Source organism: Pseudonaja textilis, chromosome 8, assembly GCF_049901715.1.
Source record: "Pseudonaja textilis isolate UNSWEBS1 chromosome 8, rPseTex1.2, whole genome shotgun sequence".
NCBI lineage: Eukaryota > Metazoa > Chordata > Lepidosauria > Squamata > Elapidae > Pseudonaja > Pseudonaja textilis.
In genome coordinates, this window is record NC_141997.1 from 7,280,447 (window position 1) to 7,296,998 (window position 16,552).

The following is a 16,552-nucleotide window of genomic DNA, read 5'->3' on the forward strand; positions in this document are numbered from 1 at the left end:
TGTGGGTGCTGCTATTAATACATCATCAAAATAGGGCACGACCCCTTTTATACCTTGTAATAGTCTCTCCATCACGCTTTGAAAGATGCCTGGGGCTACGCTTACACCAAACTGGAGCCTGTTGCGTTTGAATGCACCACGATGTGTGACTATAGTTTGGGCTTCTGCAGTCTCGGGATCAACTGGTAGCTGTTGATACGCTTGGGCCAGATCGAATTTTGCGAATATTTTGCCACCCCCAAGTGAATGCAGGAGATGTTGAACAACTGGCACTGGGTAGGCATTCTGCTGTAGCGCGCGATTGAGGGTGGCCTTGTAGTCACCACAGATTCTTATGGACCCATCAGGTTTTATGGGGGTGACGATTGGTGTCTCCCATCGGGCGTGGTCAATAGGTTCTAACACGCCTTGCGCAATTAATTTGTCCAGTTGCTCGTCAATTTTGGATTTAAGAGCAAAGGGAACTCGGCGTGGCTTAAGACGAATGGGTGCTATGTCGGGGCGAAGATTAAATGAAATAGGGGACCCCTTGTACTTGCCTAGGCTTTCGTTGAACACTTCTCGGAAGTCGTGGACGAGAGCTGCCTCCCAGTCATTGTCTTCAGTATGATGGATGCCAGCCACTCCGATTCCTAGTGGCGCGAACCACTGAAGACCCAATAGACTTGGCCGGTCTCGGTCTATGACGGTGAGTGGTAGAATTGCCTTATGTCCCTTGAACGAGACCTGCACATGGCGGGTACCTGCGACTGGAATCCGGTTGCCTTGATAGTCTTTCAGTATGAGTCTCTGACTGCTGAGGTCTTGGCGTCGGATGTTGGGGACTAGCTGCTTGAGTGTTCTCCAGGATACCATGGATAGTGATGACCCAGAGTCGACTTCCATGTTGCATGGTTTGTTTTCAATCGTGACCTCTACTCGGATCTTTTTAGCGTCAAGTGATGAAGCGTGGCCGATGGTGATGGTTTGATGAGCCTCCCTTCGGGGTCTGCTGTACCAGTTCCACTGGTTGCTAGGGCGGTCCCTCTGCGTGGTGGCATTGCCATCGTTTCTCTTTGGGCTGCTCCCTCTCCGTCCGGGGCTGGAATTTCTCTTGTTTCTGCATACCTTCGCGATGTGTCCCTGTTTCTCGCAAAAACGGCATATGGCATCTAAGAATCTGCATTCGGATCGGGGATGGTTTCCCCCGCATCCGGCGCATTGGTAGTTGGCTTTGCGACCCCGCTGGTCCCGTTGCTCATGTTCTGACCGGAGCCTGTGGACTTCTTCTTCCTCACTGTCTGAGGATGACTCGACATCTTTGTGATGGGTGGTTGATGTGTACTTGTCTGAAGGTTTCCCAGCATCGTTGGTGGGTTGGCGGTTGGTCCCGCTGGTTCGACGCATTTGTGCTGCCGATTTACGAGTGGCTTCGGCTGCTGTGGCGTCTGCTATGGCATCTGCAAGCGAGATGTCTCCCTTGGCCATGATCTTGCTCTGGGCGGTTGGGTCTCTGAGGCCAAGGACGATGCGATCTCTCATGGCTTCTTCGAGGTTGGCGAAGCCACACAAACCACCCAGGTTCCTCAGGTCTGCCACAAAATCCCCAACGCTCTCACCTTCACGTTGGTCCCTCTGGTAGAACTCATGCCTGCGAATGAGAGTTGGCATGGCTGGGGCGTAATGGTTGCGCAGGATGGGAGCAAGGGTGTCCCAATCCATGGTTTTAACTTCAGCTGGCTTGGCTAAGGCTTTAGCCATCTTAAAAATGGCTGGTCCACAGGGGGTTAGAAAAACAGCTAGTTTCTTGCTGGGCGTGGCATCTTTGAGGTTGTTGGACTCCAGGAACATTTGAAATCTGTCCATGTATGAGTCCCAATCTTCGCTAGCTGGATCGAATGGTGCAGGTGGTATAGCGCTGCTGGCCATGTTGCCGTCGTTGCGCTCTGTCAGCCACGTGCTCCTTCGGCTAGCTCAATTCAATAGCTTCTGTTGCCTCCACATCCCATCCTCGTCGCCAGTGTTAAATCTGGGAGGATGGTTCAAGAACGGAGGCAAGACTCAGATAGCAACAAACAGCTCTTTATTTGTGACTTCAGATCTGAGCAACAAACCCTAGCCGCAGCAGCCCCTTATATAGGGCTGGCTGCGGCTAGGCAGCCAATGAAGGCAATTTGAGTTTGCCGCTCTTGGCAGGGCCAATCGCGGCAGCCCATTTACTGGCCAATCGCATCAGTCTATGGCGACCAATCATGATCGGCTTTCAGCGGGCCAATCAGATTTGCAGGCTACGAGCCTGCTAGTCCGGAACAAGCACATTCACCCAGTGTTTCACTGCAGCCTCTTGAAGCCTTTCCATCAGAGGTGGGATTCAACTGGTTTGATCTGGTTCGATAGAACCGGATGTTACAGTTCCTGGTAGTTTGGAGAACTGGTAAAATGGGCCCCTGGCTGGCCCCGCCCCTCTCTGCCCGCTTCTCCGTTCACTGCCCAATCAGTCCTTATCGCTCATGCACAACATCGCATGCATGCGCAACAAGCTGACTGCATTCTAACCCCGCCCTTCTTTATCCTGGCCATGTGCCATCGCTGCCTGCAGTCTGCCTTCCACCATGGTCTTCCTAGGTGAGTGAGGCTATGCAAGCAAGCCCAGGTCTCCTACCTGTTGCCCCTAGTCACCTTTCTTCCCACTTGCCTTTTACTCCTGCTGCCAGTCACCTTCCGCACCCCCACCACCACCTGCCTTTGCAGGAGAACACATGGAGCAGCTCCGAGTCAGCTCCGGCGGGGTCAGTAGCTGCTTATCTCCTCTGCTGGTCTAGTTGGGAGAGTGAGAGAGACTGTCTTGGCAAAGCAAAATTTAGCTTATCACTGTGCAAGAAAGACTTTGTTGCTCTCCCAGCAAAACAGCAGAACATGTGGAGAGGTGCTCATGTTGGCTCTGGCGGGGTCAATAGCTGCTTCTCTCCCTGCTGGTCTAGCTGGGAGAGCAAACGTTTCTTTCCTGGCACAGCAAAATTTAGTTTTGGGGACTTGCGCTCCCCAAGGGAGTGGGACGCAGAAACCCAAAGCAGCAACTCTCGGTTGCTAAAGCAAATTTTGCTGTGCTGCACAAGACGGTTTCCCAGGGCCCTGAGGGTCATCCTCCCAGAGCACCACCACCACCACTGAAGCTCCCCTTTGGGATTGATCAGTAAGTTCTTGTTTTGTTCCCCGGGAAGGGCTCCATCGTGGAGGGCTTTGTCTTTGAGCCAGGCGCTTTCTGTCAGGCCTCGTGCCTCACATGGGGCGGCGGGAGGATGTGTGTGGTATGGAAGGCTGTCTGCAGTTCTTGCAGCCAAAGCTGGGAATCCTGGGGTATCTGCAAACTTACATTTGTATGAGGTTGGAGCCCCATGGCTGCACTGGCTGGGAGGACACTTACTCCACGTGACACTGCTCACCTGCCTGGCCATTGTGTGTCAGAAGAGAGGGAGGAAGAAAAACTTGGCAAGTCTTCCTCCTTCTTGGGCATTCACACAGAGTATGGACATGTGAGGTTGGGACCTTCTGTGCATGGGCGAGTCCTTCTGGCATCATGCACACACAAAGGATCTTCTGCAAGGAATTGGCGCATGGGCAAATCCCTCCAGCACCATGTGTGCATGCTCTGTGTGTGTATGTGTACGCATGAGGAGAAGAGTTGCTGAACTTTTCTTCCTCCCTTCCAGTGTGAAGGCAGCTGCTGCAGCCTGCCCCTTTAAGGTACTTTGACATGGGTGGGTGAGGGAGGACCATAAACGGACAGGAGCTGCCTTCCGAGCAGCTCCTCTGCAAAGGGAAGGGGGGAAGAAAAGTTTGGCAATTCTTATCCTCCTTTTCTGGTAGATCATGCACACATAGTGCCAGTAGGATCTTCTGCAAGGAATCGGTGCGTGGGCGAGTCCCTCCAGCACCGTGAGATGCGTGAGTGTTTGCTCTGTATGTATGGGGCTGAGAAGGAGGAGGGAAGCAGCCAGGTTGAATGCTGTTAGCGTGGCTGCAGAGAAGCAGCTGCCAGCAATTGGGAGCAGGAAGGCTCGACCCCCTCAGGAGCCATGAAGCGCTCACTGCCCCATGTCACCCACCAAGTCTCCTCCCAATGCGCTTTTCTTCCTCCTCACCAGAAGCGTTATTTTTGGGGAGACTGTGGGATTGCCCCACCTCCCTGCCAGCCATCTTCAGTACCGGCTCCTCAGATTCCCACTACCCAGCACCAGTTCAAATGTTCCTTTCCCTCCCAGGGACAGAGAGAGGGAGAGGGAGAGATGAGAAAGAGATGAGAAAGAAAGAAAAAGAGAGTGATGACAGAGAGAAAAATGAGAGAGAGAGAGAGAAGAAAGAGGGAGAAAGAAAAAGAGATGAGAGAAAAAGATGGGGGAGAAAGAAAGAGAGAGAGCGAGAGAGAGATCTTTTAAAAAGAAAATAGAAAAATGGCTCTTTGAGTGTTTAAGGTTAGACAAACAACATTGTCATTAAGTGAACATTGTGGTCATTAAGTGAAAACTGGTTGTTAAACAAGTCTCTTTTCCCCATTTTTAACTGGAAATCAGAAGGAATTGTGGGAAACTGGCAAAAAAACATAGAAAACCTCAGTTACATGACTGTGTGGGATGTTGTAACTGGTTAGAGAGAGAGAGAGAGAGAGAGAGAGAGTGTCAGTGTGTGTGCATGGCTGTCAAAACTCCAAAAACAGATCAAGTAGCTCTGGGGAGGTCAGTCGTAAATTAGAACACTTGCTAAGCAACTGGCCATTAAGTGAAGACCACTTACATTTGGTTTGCCAGTCACATGGCCACCTGCCTGAGCCTCGTCCTGCCCTCTCCAGGCCTTGGAAACTGGCAAAAAACACTTGCTAAGCAACTGGCCATTAAATGAGGACCTGGTCATTAAGCGAGGACCACTTAAATTTGGTTTGCCAGTCACATTGGCCACCTGGCCACGCCTACCCCAGTCACATGACCACCAAGCTACGCCCAGTCAGCAAGCCATGCCCATCCAGTCACATGACTAAGCCTCGCCCACAAATTGGGCCATGCCCACAGAACCAGTTGTTAAGAAATTTGAATCCCACCCCTGCTTTCCATGGTTCAGCATTAAGACCTGCTACTGAACTACCTCCTTCCCCAATCTTGGTGAGAGGAGAATAGCACTTTGAAATCAAGGAGATTCTTGACTCCAGAAAATGCAAGGGGAAGTTGTAATATTTAGTGTTGTGGAAAGTATATCCTTTAGCAGATAATGAGTAGATGGAGTGAAGGATGTTAGGGCATCTAGACTCATTAGCAAATTCCATGCCAAATATCCAGACCAACCCAGAATGGATGGTAGAGTAGAGAACCCTGTGTTGTGTGCTATTTTGTACATTTGTTCTGTTTTTTTCAGACTTATCTTTTTTCTGGAGGGTTGGCATGTCAAAGCTGACTAGTAATACACTTCTACTTGCAACTTGATGACAGAAATGGAAGGGGCAGGGGAATCTTGGAATGTATTAGGAGCTGGGAGGGAGGTGAGGGATTTACGTGAACAGTTTGCAGCCTGGGAAAATCCTGACACTTCAAGGCTATACAATGGGAACCTTCCGAAGGTGCAGACTGTTTTCCCAAAATACAAGGTGTTGGATTGATGGACAATGGACAATGGGTGGCCTGAATGGGGAAAAGGGGAAATTAACTATGCTGTTTTTCATGTGAAAACTTCACAGCTAGCTTCACTTCTTCTGTGCCTGTATTGATCTATAAGTAAAGTCATACTCTTGGTAAAATAATGTCCCAGTAGTTTCTTTTGCTGCATGTGCCAATGGGACAGTTGACAGCTAAGAAAAAGAGCTACCAATTTCTTTCCTCAGGATGCCTTGCACACACTTCCTAAAGATAGCTTCATTTTACAGTATTGTGGTCAAACTGGTAATATGGTAGTAGATAGTTATCAGCGATTGGAAGACAAATTTTACACCAGCATATTTATCTGTTAGCTTGGATATGGGTGATTACTATTTAAAATGAGCATAAGGAAGAGCCCTCTATTTAAACCTCATGATTAACCATGAGTATATTCTCTGAACCACAGCAAGTAATATTAGAAATGCTTTGATAGGTGTGAAATACAAATTCATTGTAACGTAAATGCTGTGCTTAAAGGTTCAAGGCAAGTCAATAAATTCTAGGTGCTCCTGTAAGAATATTTTAGGATTGTGAAGGCTGTTAATCGGCTGCTGAACCTTACTTTGTGTGGTTCAGCATACAAACCATCAGCATGCAAACCTTACTTTATATGAATATGGAAGTTTTTACAATTTCTTATGGGTACCATATCTGGGATGCAAAAGTCTGAATTACTATTAGTGGTTGTCTGGATTTCTGCAGCCTCAATATTGTATTTATTCAGTTTTGACTGAAACTAAAATTCTTGGTAGGAGTTTAAGAAGCCATATTAACCCCATACATCTTATCTCGTCCTCCACAAGTAGAAAGTAAATTTTATTTGCTCTTGAAGAACAATAATAGCACTTAGACTTACATACCAATCCATAGTGCTTTAGTGCACTTTCTAAGTGGTTTACAGAGTCAGCATATTGCTCCCAACAAGCTTGGTCCTCATTTTACCAACCTTGGAAGGATGGAAGGCTCAGTCAAACTTGAGCCAGTCAGGATCAGGATCGAACTCCTGGCTGTGGGCAGAGTTAGCCTGCAATACTACATTCTAACCACTGCGACACCACAAATTTTAAAAAAGTTGTCCTTTATAGGGAAAGTGTGGAGAAGATAGGGTTTAAATACAAATCTCTATTTCTCTTAAACATTAATATGAGAGCACCAGATTATATTAAGCACTAATCTGGTGTTCCATTTAAACAAGGCTCAGGATGCTGCCACTGATATGGAAGCTTAACTTGAGATTTTGCTGTCTGAATTAATCTTGTTTTAAATCTGCCTAAATTTAAAATAATAAAAGAAGACATTTAATAAAAGAGATAAGAAACAAAATATAATTTGCCTGGCAATAAAGAAAACTCCATCTCTTAATTTTTGTAGATCTGCTACAATATAACTTCATGCACTTAATTTCCAGGCCAATATCAACATCCCAATGGGAGCGCTTTTACCTGGTGCTGGTCAACCTCCTAAAAGAAAAGAATCTACTGAACCTGAAGAGGTAAGAACAGTATGTGCTTATCTGACTAGAACACCACATGTCTTCTGTTCACCAGTGAAATTTTATTCTGTAATATCTCAAGAAAACATTCATTTCATTCATATGATTAGAAAATATAAGTAAACAGTCAATATAAACATAAATCTTCCCACTCTAATTTCATTAGCTAATATATGGAAAGAACAGTAGTATTTTAGAGTGCTAACATATGGAAGCAATATAAGATCACCATTAAAATGTTGGCAGCCTTATTTCTGATGTGTTTTTCTACACATCCTTTCTATCATATTCTAACTAGAGTACTACATATATTGTATTCTCTGCAGCTATATAAAGATCTTGAGCTATCACTATCCTTCCCTTAGGGCTAAAAAAAACCCATTTGTATTTTGTGATATAATAATTGTATTCTAAAAGCAACTATAGAGAATCCCAGTATGAATCAGAGTGATATCAGTTGGGGGACACATCTAATAATTATTTCTTCCACCTCTGCTCTCTTCCATGCCTCACCTCCAAGCATAACCTTCCTGCGTCCATCCCAATGTTTGGGATGCTACCAGTTATCTTTGGCATATTTTGATCAGGATGTTATAAGCACAACACAGTCCAGTTTTTCCCCCCCTCAACATGCTTGCCTAATTTATACAAGGAAGACCTCTAATCTGGAGACTACTTTACAAGATAGCAACAATTGCCCATATGCCCAAAACTCAGAGGTTATGCGCTGTGCAGATATATTCTCAGCGTCACTGTTACAATTCTCCAAAACCAAGGAACAGAAATAAAAGGTTCGATTAATTGCTTTTAATTCTGGCAGGCCTTGAAACATAGGCACATGGCAGCCAAAACATAGGCAGCAATAACTGTTAATGCTTTCCTGCCTATTTAACCCTGCCCCCTGTGTGTGCCTGACACACCAACATGGCCATTGTATTTCTAGAGAGGCCTGAGAGGCCTGAAATCTTTCTGTTGCACTTAGTTCATTTTTCTGCTGCCGGCCTACTCTCCAGCTGATTGACAGCTGGTTGCTTCTTCGCTGTCCACCTCCCACGCTCTGAGTTAATATCCTGTATCCCATGCACATTTTTATTTCGCATTGTGTCATTTGTCTCATGATTTCTGAAAACAAAAGAAGAGTTGATGTTTATGCCAACTCAATACAACAAATGTACCTCTGTGGTAGGAAGGGATGTACCTATGTGGTAGGAAGGAAGGCTGGCTTAAACTCCAAGACTGGTAAACAGGATAAGATTATTCCCTCTGATGGAAAAAGTATCCCTCCCACAAATTCTGTGGAGCATTGGCATTGCGAATAGAAATTGTGTGGGTTGCTTCATTCTGGCAGATGAACACACAAACAGAGAGAGGCAAGGCGGCTAGTTAAGGTTGCTCAGGCTTTATTTAAAGCTTTGTGCGCTTTAAATGTGACTGCTCAGCTCAGCCTTGAGGAAACAGCTGTTAGCCCATTTGACAGCTCCTTTTATACTGAGCTGTCAAACTGGTGACCAATCAGGTTGTGGCTGGGCGCCCTCTGCTGGAACAGACCAGAGGGAGAACTGAAGACATAGCACTCCTTCCCACCTCGATAGTACATGTGTATTCTTCGAGGTAGGTTGGGCGGCGGCAGATCCTTGTTGATCTGCGCAGCGCTGGCTGGAAGCTGCTGAAGTTGTTGAGGCTGGAACTTCAGGAGTCTGCACCGTGACCTCTGCTGGGACCTGCTCGACTGGTGGCTTTGCGGGAGACTCTGGTAGGTTTGCTTAGTGGCATGTTACTCGTGCAGTAGGCCCAGCTTTAGCTAGCAAGGGATTGTTGTTTTCCTTCGGCAAAGAGGCCTCGGGCCTATAATTCTGTCACCCCTTAATTGATTAATATGGTGTCTCCATGCCCGGCCATCCTCCAGCTCGACAATATATGAAAAAGCCCTGTTACCCTTGTAACAGTGGCTGGTAGCCATAGTGGGTTGCCTGTGAAGTTCCTAGCATAAACTAGGTCCCCTTCATTAAATCGCCTGGTATTGCTGGATAAGTCCAGAGGCTTCTCTGGCATATATGTGGAGTGAAGCCTGTCTAGGACCGTTCTTAGCCGTCAGCCCATTAATAATTCGGCTGGGCTGAAATTGATGGAAGGGCATGGAGTTGTATTTAGGATAAATAGGTATTGGGCCCATCTTTGCCAGGGCCTCCTTTGTTGACTTTCCTCCTCATTCTGCCAAACCATTACTAGAAGGATTGGAAGGGGCAACTAAGGCCCAGCCTTATTTCCAGCCTTATAAGGAATAATTCAAAACTTCTGGATGTAAATTGTGGACCATTATCTGAAACTACCAGGTCAGGAAGCCCGTGGCTGGCAAGTACCTTTTGTTATGCTATGCTTACAGCCTCAGCCATGGTGCAGGTCATCAGAACTATTTCCACCTATTTGGAGAAGGCATCAATCACAATTAAAAAGGTTTGACCCTGAAAGGGCCCAGCAAAATCAATATGCAGTCAGTACCAGGGGCCTCTAGAAGTTTTCCATTCCCTGACTGGTGCCCTGGGAGGTAAGAGTCTTGATTGTTGACATTGCTAGCACCCTGACACCCATTCTGTGATGGCCTGTTCTATCCCAGACCACCACACGTAACTGCAGCCCAATGCCTTCATACGCACTATACCTGGGTGACCTTTGTGAAGTGCTTCCAGGATTGGCTTGTGTAATGTGGAGGGAACCACCACCCTGCTTCCCTATAACAAACACCCACTGCTGGCTTACAATTCTTGCTGCCATACCTTGAATGGACATAAATCAATGTTTACAGATCCTTGTGGCCACCCCCTTTTCCCCCAGCCCAGCACTTGTATTATTGTTTATCTTTCGCTGAATGTGCAGCAATGTCTGCAGCAGTCATTGGGAACTGGTGGTGATGGTCTATCAGGAGGATAGACTCATCAGCTTCAGGTTCCTCTGCAGCAGCTGGTAGAGGGCATCTGCTCAGGGCATCAGCGTGACTGAGGTGCTTGCCCAGGCAATAGGATAAATTGTAAGAGTATGCAGCCAAGAATACTGCCCATCTTGTCATGTGTGGGAGAGAATCTGAGGAGTTTCTTTGTCCCCAGCAAAAATACCCAACAAGGGTTTGTGGCGTGTTATCAGTTCAAACTAGAGGAGGTATTCAGCCAGTTCTGACCAGTTCTGGAGAACCGGTAGCGGAAATTTTGAGTAGTCCAGAGAACCGCAAATGTTGCCTCTGACTGGCCCTGCCCCAATCTATTCTCTGCCCCACGAGTCCCAGCTGATCGGCTGGGTCTTCTTTTGTTGCCCTGCACAGGAGAATGCAGCTGGAAAACAGGTTAGTGGGGTGGGGAGGGAATGGGATTTTGCAGTAACCTTCCCCTGCCATGCCCACCAAGCTACACCCACAGAACTGGTAGTAAAAAAAAATTGAATCCCACCTCTGGTTCAAACTTATGTCCATATAGGTATTTGTGAAAACGTTTGATGCCCATGATGGCTGCAAGGGCTCCTTGTCAATTTGACTATAATTACATTTTGCAAGTGTAAGAGTCCTTGAGAAAAAAGCTATAGGGGCCTCAGAACCATTACGCATTTTGTGGCTCAAAACCGCCCCTACTCCATAGGGAGAAGCATCACAAGCCAGAACCAGGGGCAAACATTCATTGAAATGGATAAGCACACAGTCTGAAGTAAGCAAGTCCTTAACTTCTCTGAATGTGTTTGCCTCTTTTTACCCCCATACCCAGGGAGATTTCTTATCTAAGAGTCTGTACAGAGGCTCTGCTACTGAGGCTTTGTGTGGGATGAACATAGCGTAAAAGTTCAGTAGGCCCAGGAAAGCTTGCAATTCAGTTTTGTTGGCTGGTGTGGGTGCATTCTTGATTGCCTGAACCTTAGCTGTTGTAGGATGTAATCCAGCAGCATCAATCAGGAATCCCAGGAACTCTACTTTAGAGATCCCTAAATGGCACTTGCTTTTCTCAAGCTTGAGGCCTGTGACCTGAAATATTTTAAACGCTTCTCTTAGGCTGTTTAAAAGTGTGGTCTCATTGCTAGCTGACACTATTACATCATCAAAGTATGGAATGATTCCAGGGATACCCTGTAAGAGTTGTTCCGTAACCTATTACATTTTAATGCACCTCTGTGCATAACTATTGTCTGAGCCTCTGTGGTGGCTGAGTCCATTGGGAGCTGTTGGTAAGCTTGAGCCATGTCAAGCTTAGCAAAGATCTTGCCATTACCCAGTGAGTGCAACAGATGTTGCACCACAGGGACTGGATATGCACTTTATTAGAGTGCTAAATTCACCGTGGCCTTGTAATCTGCACACACCCTAACTGACTCATCAACCTTGATTGGTGTCACTATGGGGGTCTCCCATGGGGCATGATCCACCGGTTCTAATACCCCTTGAGTGATAAGCTTATCAAGCTCAGAATCAATTTTTGGGCAGAGTGCGAAGGACATTCACCATGCTTTTAGTCATCTTGGAGTGACTTTTGGGTCTAAATTTAATGAATTTGGTTTTCCAATGTACTGCCCAATTCACTGTTGAAGACACTAGCAAATTCCTTTGCTAGAGTGTCTATGGTGTCTGTCCCTTGGCATCAGTGGCATGAACTCCACTTATGGCAAGACCAAGGGAGTCGAACCAATCTAGGTCCAGAAGGCTGGGCAATGCCCTCTCAACTACTATTAGTTGGAGGCGACTTTTAAATTGTTTGAATTCTACTGCTACCTTACTGCTTCCCAAAATGGGAATGGTATTCCCTTTGCAATCCTTAAGTTTGAGGGAGCAGGGTCTCAATCTTTTCTTTGTCATCTTGGACACCAATCTTTTGATAGTTTGAGCTGTCAAACTGGTGACCAATCAGGTTGTAGCTGGCCGCCCCCTGCTGGAACGGACCAGAGGAAGAAGAAATAGCATGGGTGGGTGTTATTTTATGTCTTTGAGAGAGAAATTGACTGAACTTTGGATGTATCATAGCTGATTCAGAAATAAAAACAGATGATAATGTGGTATTGCATGACTGGAAAGCTAATTTAAAAGCTATGGGAGATGAGGTTTTAAAATTAAAATTGGGCAAGGGACTACATTTTAGAGTTAGGGTTAGGGTGAAAACCCCAATATATAGTATATAAATGAAAATTCTTGGCTTATCAATAAACATTTCAGTTGGCTGAAATTTGGGGTAGATCTTTGGATATAGATGGAAACTGAGTGAAAGGGCACAAAGCAAGAAAATGTAGGAGGTGTGAATATTTCTGATAAAAATAGTTTGTTCAGTTAGAGACTGTCAAATAAACTAATTTTACTATCAAGGGTCATATAATTGACTTTAGACACATCAAACCAAATTCTAATTTCAGATACATGTCAGCATTTCTGAGAGTGGGAATCTAATGTGAGTAAGGATGAGTGAAAGGCGAGGCAAAGACAATGCCTTCATATTTGCAGCTCCTTAGATAAAGAACAGGAAGTGCAACGAAGGGATATAGTGAGTAAATTCTCAACTCTTTATTTACATCCTACTACCCCCTTGTGTCCAGCAGATGATAATGTGAAGAAGAGCCAATGCTTCTGGATTTGGACTTCCAACATATGAAAGGTTGAAAGAAAATTGTGATTTTAAATGAAACTTCTGGAGATAAATCTTTCTAGATAATAGCACAGTCATAACAAAAACCCACACTTCTCTTTGCTGATTGCAAAATGGAATCAGCTTTCAATAAATAATTTTCCATGCCTCCATTATTCCCGGATCCATTGGGCAAAACAATGATAATTTGCAAGAGGAGAATGGTTTAGCTGAAATATAAATAGATAGAAGGAAATGATCTTGCTTTCTTTGTAAATAAAGATATGCTGCATTTAGTCAATCTGCCTTTTGTACTGAGTGTCCTGACATAGAGTGTATTTTACAATTTTAAGGACTCCCTGAACAAAATCAGTTTTAGATTTGTCTCTTCACACCATTATCTCTTTTTAATATTGGATAGTATCCTTGTCATATTTTGCTTTCAGTCATTTCAACTCAGAAAATACACATTGTATTTGTGTTGTAATACAGTTTTAAATGCAGCCAGAATTTATTATTGACCATTTACAGATCTTTGCAATTGTTTCCACAGTACTGTAGACCAGGGGAAGGCTGTCATATGAAATCATTTGTTGTTTTATGTTTGCTTTTGAATAATGGCATGAGAGGATTGGAACTAGTTATCTCTTCTTCTTTTGTTTTCAGTAAAGAGGCATGATCGATTGTTTTAATTACCCCAAATTTTAACTACTTTTAATATGAAGAAGGTGCCTTATTGAGAAATGGACCAAATGACACCTTTTCACAATCATAGCTGGCTGCAGAGTTTTAAATGCATCAGACAAGACAAATGCATGCAATATATTTTATTAATAGGAAAAGGGGAGGGGCCCAGTTTCTTTTGTCATTTTTTTTCACATGGATTGGATTTGTATGAAATATTTTTGCACACTCATGTCTATGTGTGTATGTCTATGTGTGTATGTCTATGTGTATGCACACCAAAGTTATATATTGTGTACCATAAATAAATCAGGCAACTTGAGCAATACATTTATGGTAATCCCGGATTAATTCTAAAATATATTTTGTATTTGTTGGATAAGCTTATATTCAGGGTTGAGAAAGATATACAACATCAGAATGGGCACCTATAATTCCTTGCCCAATGGAGAAATGTTGGAATCAGTGGAGGAGCTATTTCAGGAGTTGAAGAGAATTGGCTAGTTACTTTGAAAATAATTCAGAAGTGCCCTAGAGTTTAGACCTCACATAAGTACAACATTCGTCTACTATTGATTAAAATTGATTGACTTTCTTCTGGCTTTCAGATACTTAAATCTGAAAAAGTACATTGCTGTTTTAACAGATCCATTATCTTTAATTAGTTGACTTTTTAAAGCACCATCAATCTTTTTTTCAGATTCCCATGTAATCCTGAAAAAATACAATTTTAATTCATAGCAGATGGGCAGTAGGGTTACCTAAGAGCTAAAGATTTTTCTTTTCAAAATTATTTCTTAAATATACAGTTGTAGAAAAGAGCCTTGAACAAGAATTGAACTTGTCAATAACATCACATCATGTAGAAATGAGGGATAATCCTCATTCAAATGAACTCTGCCCACCAGAGGTATAGCTATGGCACATGATTAGGTGCACATTTTCAAAATTTGGTACCCCTAAATTCTGAATAACCAAATGTGAGTTCTGAACACACTAAGCTCCACAGCAAACTGGTAATGCTAAAATGATGACATGTGCAACATAATTACATCAGTGCCATACTGATGTACTTGGGCCAGAGATAAGTCATGGCATTTAACTGATTGTGTCATTATGAATGCATTGTCCTTTGCCCTCTTTGTTATCCCCCTTGGAAGTCCATGTGTGAGTGGCAGATACTATAATGAATTATTTGTTGAAGCTCTCAAAAATTACATGGTTACTGCTAAACAGAAATAGGTATGTGACAGGTGTTTTGAATTTCAGTCCCACTCCCCCACCTTCCCACCAGCATCAGCAACATGGCCAGTGAAAGCAACTATGAGAATTGTAGTCCAAACCATGAGGATTATATCAAATTGTTACCTGTTCTGTAAAGAAGAGAAATCCAATTTTGATAATATGGACAATTTACTAGTATTATGTTGTTAAATATATTTTTATATTCTAACCTTAACTGCATGATGTCCTCTATTTCCTGGATCCTTGTTACAACAATTGAAGAATAAAGTTTATTATTTTTATATAGAGTCTTCCAACTCCACCTGAAGAAGAAAAGAAAAAGACTCTCCCAGGAGCCAAGAAGTTACCAGGACCAGCAGTTAATCTCTCTGAAATCCAGAATGCAAAGAGTGAACTGAAATTTGTTCCAAGATTTGAATAATAAAAGAAATGAAGTCATATGTAGAATATACCACTAGTTGTGTGCTGAACCAAATGAAAATTACTCACATGCATAGGATTGCTTCCGAATATGAATGAGAAACTGAAACCCCACATTAGAAATGGTTTATTCCTATACAATATAAATAATATGTCTGTGTGGATTAACTAAAGCTGCTTCAGGAGGTTATATACTTCATTAAAATAAATATTTTCATTTTCAAAATAAACTTTGACATAAGCAGTATGAGTTGCAAAGAAACAGTATGTGAGGTGAGTCTTTTTTCTAGGTTTAGTTCTGACAACGTGAATGTGGTGTACTTGCCAGTATGAGCCTCTTGTAACTTTTCAAATTAAAATCGTCTGTTCTCTTCCTCCTGTTGGAAGAAATTTCCTGAGTTCATTCCCAGCTGGGACACACCATAGACACTGAGAAGAAATGGATGCAAAAGCCAGCTGCTAGAAAGTGGGATTCTTTTAATGTGGGAAGGCAAGAAGCAAAAAGTGACACAGCTTGGGTGTTCCTGGCTCACAAGCAACTTGGAAGTATGAATCTGAACCTTTTATGTTTAATTCCCCATTGAAGCTCCTGCAGCTTGATGGGTTTTGATGTGTTTCTGATTGTCCTGGGTTTTGTTTTCCTGTTTTCCTGGGTTAATCTTGGTCCCAGGTCTTTTGTTTTTCCTGTCCTTGGGGTTTAATCCTTTCAGGGGCAGGAAAAGGGGAGTTCTGGTTTTGCCTTGGTGAGTTATTTTTAGCCTGATTCCCCTTAGCTTAATGGCTCTACTTAAGTGTTTCTGTTGTCAGCTCTGTTAGCAGGGCTGCTCTGAGTTTTCCTTTCAGCTGGTGTTTCTTGGTTTTCTTAAAGGGGGAAGGGCTGGCTTGAGTTTCTTGGCACTGTTTTCTGAGGTTTCTGGTGTCATGAGTTTCTGGCACTGTCCTTTGGGGTATGCTTCCCACAATCCCCCATTTTGTGCTACGGCAAATAATTTTGCCAATTATTTTTCCCTCAGCACAATCCAGGGTAGCATCTGGATATATTTGATACTCATGGTCAATTTGAACCATCATTATAGCAAGCTGGTTTCCTTTTTCATCATGTTTTAGAGGGTCAGGACTGCATGACAAGGCAGCTGAGGCACAGGAGGGGATATAATGACAGGGACAGCAGAGAAGGATTCCTTCAGTGGCTCCCAAAAGGAGAGCTTTTAATCCATTAAGGTCTAGCAACCAGGGGGAAAGTTTTGGAAAGAGATTTACAGTATCCAATTTTCTATGCCAATTATTTTCAGATTTGCCCCAGAATTCTTCACAGCCATGGTTTTGCTTTACATAACTACTGGCTGCCCATTTTGAGGGTTGTTTCTTGAATCTGCCCTAGCTCTTACTTTCATGAGGCCAAATAGATGTCAGCCAGTGTGCAATCTAGGCTATTTAGTATTTTTCAAATTGGGCACAATGAGCCCTGG

At 43.8% G+C, this 16,552-nt stretch overlaps 1 protein-coding gene across 6 annotated transcripts in view; it reads left to right on the forward strand.

Moving 5' to 3' along the window:
• Positions 1-15,345, forward strand: part of SMPX (small muscle protein X-linked) — a 33,197-nt gene extending 17,852 nt beyond the window's left edge. For 5 of the 6 annotated variants that reach the window (XM_026714242.2, XM_026714243.2, XM_087938251.1 and 2 more), the window contains exons 3-4: positions 7,069-7,152; positions 14,950-15,345. In XM_026714242.2, coding sequence (XP_026570027.1) covers positions 7,069-7,152; positions 14,950-15,084 — 219 coding nt within the window. In that variant the 3' untranslated portion in view covers positions 15,085-15,345. Of the gene's footprint in view, positions 1-7,068; positions 7,153-12,000; positions 12,086-14,949 lie in introns of those variants that run through there. The other variant, XM_087938249.1, reaches the window with a different exon arrangement.
• Positions 15,346-16,552: the final 1,207 nt, after the last annotated feature.